This window comes from Psammomys obesus, unplaced genomic scaffold (assembly GCF_907164565.1).
Source record: "Psammomys obesus unplaced genomic scaffold, mPsaObe1.curated_primary_1811, whole genome shotgun sequence".
NCBI classification, from domain to species: domain Eukaryota; kingdom Metazoa; phylum Chordata; class Mammalia; order Rodentia; family Muridae; genus Psammomys; species Psammomys obesus.
Genome location: NW_026590654.1, coordinates 1,108,827 through 1,115,807, shown reverse-complemented (window position 1 = coordinate 1,115,807; position 6,981 = coordinate 1,108,827). Strand labels below are relative to the sequence as shown.

The following is a 6,981-nucleotide window of genomic DNA, read 5'->3' as shown; positions in this document are numbered from 1 at the left end:
ATAGATAGATAGATAGATAGATAGATAGATAGATAGATAGATAGATACATGATAAATAAAGCTAGTATATTTTTATTGATCACTGACTGTGAGTCACCGATGCAATCTTTGCTCCTGACCTGACCCCTCATATGGATACTGTGTCATCAACATGATCACTACCCCCCTTTTATCATGAAGAATGTAAACTTCAGAGACTAATATGCCAGAAGCTAAACCTGATGTGGCTGAAACCGAAGAGGCCCTTTCCAAGAGTGTTGGTAAGTTCTTAGACAGCAGCATTTTTCTCCATAGACTTACTATTTGATCAGTTTTACATGACTCTGAACCCAGAAGCCCTGGGCCTCTAGAACCCTAAGAAAGAAATCATGTATACAATCTCCCATGAACACCTTAGTGCTTAAGCGAAGGGAGTATATTCTGCACCCACCTTCTCGTTCTTGTCGCTCTTCTTGAACTAAAGACACTGAGGTCTGCAGGACAGACAAGGGAAATGTTACGTTAAAAGGTTTCCTTACCTTGTTAAATCAGTGTTCTTGCCCTGACCCAAATCTCCAAGCTTAAAGCCGCCCGCCGGCAGCATCCCAGCCATTTCACCATTTCTGAATCTCTGTGCTTTGGGCCAGTGTGTGCTTCCCCTCTCAGCTCTGGGGACACAATAATCATTCTGTTCACTCATGTCCAAGAGCACTGAGGTTTTCAAACCAGAATCAAAATGAAGCCCAAATGTTAGTTCCATCTAAAACTTCCATTACCTGTCCAAATGATTTGCCAGAGTCAGATGTTAACTACAGAAGCTTGAGTTTTACCATTACCTGGGTTTTCAAAGCTGTTAGATGTAGCTTCCATGTCTCCCCTTGCTTCCCAGAACTCAGTGAGAAAGTCTGGGGGACCCAGCAGAGTCCTAGCATGGGCAGCTTTGGGCTGGCTGACCTCTTGGTTTTCCAATTCACTGAACACGAAGGGAGTCGCTCAGAAGCTGTTTTCAGTCTAGACAGGATGTGAGGATAATAGCAGAAATAAAAGTTCATGCATTCACGCCAGGAACAAATTAAGTGGGTACACGGCACAGATGATATAAGTCATGGTGCTATTGACGCTGAGTGTCCTTCAGGCCCGCCCGTTTCAAGGCATAGTGCCCAGATTAATTGGCTTGCCCAGAATGATGTTGCGATTAGCAGAAAGCGTTCAGAAAATAACGGGCAGTGTACATTTAGACTGTTACATTTTTTTTCTTCTCTTGTGATTAAAAGTGAGGTATTTCATGATATAGATCAAAAGAGTGGGTGGTATTTGATATGACCAGTTTTTGAGATGTGCTGATGGTTTCCATTCATAGATTATATATGACTTTGAGTGACAGCTGGCTCCTTTTGATGAGAGGATGCAGTTAGCATATGTGATGGAGGATCTCACTGCCCACATGGCAGGAGCGACAGAATCATGAGAACAGATCTGAATCTAAAGTTGGTGTGGACGTGAACGATCAAATGAGGCTGTTTCTGCAGCAACGTTGATGAAACCAAAGAACCTGGACATGAGAGTGCTTTTACGTGCTGCTGTGTGCGCCTCCAGGGATAAGGTTTTGATCAGTGAGTTCCAAGACAGTCAGAAAGGGAAGGAGTCAGGGGAAATAGCCAATGGCTCAAAAATAGGGCCTCTTGGGTGGAAACCTAGAGATAAGCAGTAGAGAAGATGGACTCTGTGTCCAAGAATATAGGAGGGAATTCTTCGTGTGACTGTCCAGAGGCAAAAGGGTTGTCTTGGATGCAGACATGCAATTCCAGTGGCATCTACCAACCAGGCAATGGAAATGCTCAGTCCAGTAAAGAGTTCTTGGTCACACGTGATACCATGTGAATCATCACACCTGAAAAACCAAGAGAGTGAAATTTCATGGGTGGATCAGAAGAGGCTATTTCTAATATTTGTTATTATTGCAGAGCTTTGAGGCCATGCTGAGAAGGCTTATGAGGCTGAGGACTCACTGGTTTAGGCTCGCTGTTGTTGAATGGGTTCAGTTCCCATTTGTGAGCTATTTGCTGTGGCCATGCTGCCCTTCTGCAAATGCTGCACTCTGTAAATCTTCTCCAGCATGCTCCATCACTTAAGAGGAGTAAAAGGGCACACTTTCTATGGCTTTGGAGAGAAACTTTCCCTTACCCCTCAGGAACTCAGGAACTCAGTCATCTGAGTTTTAGGAAGTGTTTACACAGGGAGTCAGGGCATCTCATTCAGACTCAAGTTCTGAGAGTTACTGCCTGTGCCACCCACTGGGAGCCTTGTGGTCTAAAACACCCAAATCTGAGTTTCTGCCATATTCATTTACTGAGCTAGCCTGCCTGCCTTTGTTCCCTTCTCTCCCTTTCTTCCCTCCCCCCCCCCTTCTCCTCTTTCTTCTGTGTCTGCCTCCATGAATACTTGATTCTGAAAGTGGTAAAGTAGCAGCCCTGTGCTAGAAGGTAACATCAAATAGCATTACAAAATATTAAGGTGGACACAGTGGCATGCACCTGCCCACCCAGGAGGATGAGGAGCTCAAGGGCTCCTCATCTACATAGTGAATTTGAGATCGTCCTGGGCTACAAGACATCCCAAAGTAAACTTTAAAATAGAACTCAACATATTTAACAACTAAGGGAGTGCTTACACACAGTAACTGCTCATCAACTGTTAGTTGCTAACAGTTACAGTGTTTGTTATTACGTAAGCATAGAAACAGCACAGACAACTTTTCAAAGGTAACTTAATTCAGCTTCCCACAATCTTAATATGGCAATAGTTTTCGGGGTCTTTTGTTTTGTTACTCATACAGCATTCTGCCTGCATGTGTGCCTGTGCACCAGAAGAGGGCACCAGATCTCACTATAGATGGTTACGAGCCACCATGTGGTTGCTGGGAATTGAACTCAGGAACTTTGGATGAACAGCCAGTGCTCTTAACCTCTGAGCCATCTCTCCAGACTCCCGCAAGTTTCTGTTTTATAGTTACTTATTTATTCGAAAACTTCTGCTCTCCTACTACACTTACAAACACTGGTATAGGATATTTGTGAGCTCGCCTCACCTGCGTGCTCGTGACATGCACTCTTCATTTTTGAGGAATGTTTCTCTGCGGAGGCTGAAGTCTTGAGATCTTAACATGTTTCCGATTTTGTTCCAGTAACTTACAAAGATAAATGATCACAACTCTAAATGCTGCTAGGTCAACGACGCCGTCATCAAGTTCTCCCTGACCACCGAGTCAGCCATGAAGGAAGTAGAGGGCAACAACACACTTGTGTTCATTGTGGATGCCAACACCAACAAGCACCAGATCAAACAGGCCATGAAAAAACTCTATGACATTGGTGTGGCCAAGGTGAATACCCTGACAAGGCCTGACAGAGAGAAGAAGGTGTATGTTCAGTTGGCTCCTGATTATGATGCTCTGGATGGTGCCAGCAAGATTGGGATCATCTAAACTGAGTCCAGCCGGCTAATTCTAAATATATACTTTTTCCACCAAAAAAACCAAAATGCTAGGTCAATGAATATGAACCCCAAATACTTTTTCCTACATCCTGCCAAAAGTTTGAATCTTGTAGCAATGAACAATTATGATTTTCCTTATGTCAGTCGCGTTCCATTGGCAGCTTTTTGGAAGATACCGTTTAGTTTATGGATAGGAAATTTTGGAATGCTTCAAGTGTCATCAGCATTGTGTGCATTTCAGGAGTGGGTATGTTGCTCGGTGGTCGAGCCCTTGCCTAGTACATACAGAGTACTTGTAGCACTGGAGAAATGAAAGGGAGGGAGCGGGGAGAGAGGAAGAGAGAGAGAAAGGGTACAATTCTCTGCAGTGGCCGTTCTACCACATGGCCGTTCTACTACATGGGCTATATGTAGCTGCCATTATGTAATAAGGTTTTTTTTTGGTTCCCAGTCCTTCTCAAAGCCTCCTTTTAAGACCAAGTGTGGCACATATCCATAATCTCTTTATTTGGGAGGTAGATGCAGAAAGATTAGTAGCTCAAAGCCATCCTTGACTACATAGTAAGTTCAAGGCCACCAGGGCTACATGAGACCCTGACTCCAAAAAGTAAGAAGAGTTTTCTATTCGGGTCCTCAAGTCCTTTCCTCCATCTAAGCATCAACTGTGGACAACAGAATGCTGGGAATTAAAAGGCCTTGGACATTTTATTTAATGCCCTTCAGTTTGGGGTAAAGGGGCCAAGGGTGTGAAAGGAGGTGAATTCCTCTAGATCGGAGAGCTGACAAGGCAGTCTGAACCGAGATCCTCTAAAAGAAAAAACTCTGCAAGGGAGGCAGCTGTCTGAGTCACCACCCCGTCGCTGTAGAGAGACGCCATGACCATAGCAGCTCTTATAAAGGAAGGCATTTGATTGGGGCTTGCTTACAGTTTCAGAGGTTTAGTCCATGATCATCGTGGATGGAAGCATGGCAACCTGCAGGCAGACATGGTCCTGGCGGGGTAGCTGACAGTTCTACATCTGGAAAGAGAGAGAGAAAAGACTGGGCCTGGCTTGAGCTTCTGAAACCTCTAAGCTCCCCTCCCCCAAGGAACACACTTCCTCCAACAAGGCCACACCTACCCCAACTAGGACATTCTTCCTAATACTGACAGGGCCTATGGGCCAAGTATTCACACACATGAGTCTTGGGGGCCCTTCCTATCCAAACCACCACCATGGCCCATTTAGTATTGTGAAAGAGAGGAAGGAGGGAAGAAAGGAAGGAAAGAGGGAGGAAGGAGGGAGGGAGGGAAGGAGGAAGGGAGAAAAGGAAGGAGGGAAGAAGGGAAAGAAGGAGGGAGGGAGGAAGGAGGGAGGGAAAGAAGGAGGGAGGGAGGAAGGAGGGAGGGAGGGAAAGAAGGAAGGAAGGAGGGAGGGAGGGAGGGAGGGAAGGAAGGGAGAGAGAGAGAGAGAGAGAGAGAGAGAGAGAGCACTGCTGCTGACCTCTAAAACAGATAGGCCTTATGTCTTTCATGTCTCATGCAAATCACCATCACCATCACCTTCATCACTCTCAGGGCCATCATCATCACCATCGCTTCATCATCATCGTCTTCATAGTCACAATCAACATCCCTGAGGTGTTATTTTTATCAGAGCTTCCTCTTAAATCTTAAACCGCCCCCCCCCCACTGCAGTAGTTTGGTTTTCTGTCTAGTTTATAAATGCACTTCAATCTTTAATATTCTTTTTTAAATTTAGTGTGTGTGTGTGTGTGTGTGTGTGTGTGTGTGTGTGTGTGTGTGCGCGCGCGCGCATGCTCATATGTTCTGTGCAGTAGATGTAGAGGTCAGAGGACAACTTTTACTGAAGTTCATTCTCTCCTTGTACCATGTGGGGCCTGGGAATGAAACTCAAGTCATCAGAATTGGTGGGAAGCATTTCTACCCACTGACCAATTTAACCAATTTCAATCTTTAATATTCTTAAACATTTTTCTTTAAAAATCCATCATTATCCTTAATTTAAAGTGGACCTCCTGGGAAACTGGCATGAGGATACAAGGTCAGGCTTAGAAGACTCTATTTTTTATTCTTCGTTTTTATTTTTAAAGCTGGCATGGTGACTCATACCCATAATCCTAGCACTCAAGAGGTTGTATGAGAGGAGGATGAGGAGTTCACATCTGTCCTCAGCTACATAGTGAATTCAAAGGTATCCTGGATTGCATGAAACCCAATTGCAAATGATTAAAAAAAACACAGATTTTAATGTGTCCCCATTTAAAAGCTTCGGTGACTCCATATGGCTTTCATTGCAGTAACTATCAAGATGGCGGCAGGTTCATCTTACACATTGCTAGGCTGTTTTTATTTTAAAATCATCTTTCTCATGCTTGTATGTGTTGTGGATGGAACCCAGGAACCAAGAGCTCCCTGTCCTCTTCCCTCATCCTTCCCTCCCTTCCTCCCTTCCTTCTTCCTTCTCTCCTTCTCTGCCTCTTTCCTGCAGTATCAGGAATGAACTTAGAATCTTGCTCATGCAAGATCTACCACTCTCACACTAGGAGTACCCTCCACACACACACACACCCCACACAAACATCTATTGTGTTTTCTTGATTAGAAAATGAAACATGGAACAAAATCTTACCTTTTCACAGAAACTTCACAGCTGCTCCAGGTTGTCCCGTGGCCCAGACAGTCTTTCTCTTTCTTCCTTGACTTGAGAATGAATTGTGTGGCCTTCAGAGTCTTCCTAAGGATTCCTTTCTCCGAATTCTTCTCCTTCCCCACTAACCTGAGCACGTTGTAGTGGGTTTGATTTCCTACCTCTTTAAGTGGGTTAGATTCTTGAAAACAGGCCTGTGCAATGTGTAACCCAACCATGCCAGCCTTGTCGATAGGTGGTGCATGAGGGAATGAGGGAATGACTGAATGATAGACTAAATAAAGTCTCCATAACTACTACTGGCAGGGGAATAACTGATCAAAGTCATGGAATGTCTTCAGAGTACAGACAAAGGAAAATGAATAACAAATTTGAAAGTGACACATAAAATGGTGTTGTGCTAGGATCGAACCCAGAGCTTTGGGCATTCTGAACACACACACTTTCCACTGGCGCCACACACGGAACCTCTCATGGCACTTTCAGCTCTAGATGATTTTCAAGGCTGGCAGGTGGTACATGTCTTTAGTGACAGTAAAAGGAGGCAGAGGCAGGCATTTAAGCCCAGCCCGGTCTGTGTGGTGAGTTCCAGGCCAGCCAGGACTGCAGTAAGGCTCTGTCTTAGGAGGAGGAAGAAGAGGAAGAGACAGCAGCTAGGTATAGTGGCACATGCCTTTGATCCCAGCACTCTGGAGGTAGAGGCAGGTGGATCTCTTTGAGTTTGAGGCTAGCCTGGTCTACAAAGCAAGTCCAGGACAGCCAAGACTCTGTTACTCAGAGAAGTTCAGTCTTGAAAAGCTAAGAAAGAAAAAGAGAGAAAGAAAGAAAGAAAGAAAGAAAGAAAGAAAGAAAGAAA

The 6,981-nt window shown here is 44.6% G+C and overlaps 1 protein-coding gene across 1 annotated transcript; it reads left to right on the top strand.

Annotated features, from left to right (window-relative positions):
* The first annotated feature begins 202 nt into the window (after positions 1-202).
* On the top strand, positions 203-3,463 carry LOC129677465 (60S ribosomal protein L23a-like). Its single transcript, XM_055608083.1, has 3 exons — positions 203-260; positions 1,509-1,582; positions 3,206-3,463. The coding sequence occupies exons 1-3, from the start codon at positions 203-205 to the stop codon at positions 3,461-3,463; spliced, it is 390 nt and encodes a 129-aa protein (XP_055464058.1).
* Positions 3,464-6,981: the final 3,518 nt, after the last annotated feature.

Coding starts and splice junctions, on each gene's coding strand:
- LOC129677465 (XM_055608083.1), top strand. CDS start 203: ATGCCAGAAGCTAAACCTGATGTGGCTGAAACCGAAGAGGCCCTTTCC. Junction 261..1,508: donor GGCCCTTTCCAAGAGTGTTG/GTAAGTTCTTAG, acceptor CTGTTTCTGCAG/CAACGTTGATGAAACCAAAG. Junction 1,583..3,205: donor TGTGCGCCTCCAGGGATAAG/GTTTTGATCAGT, acceptor AAATGCTGCTAG/GTCAACGACGCCGTCATCAA.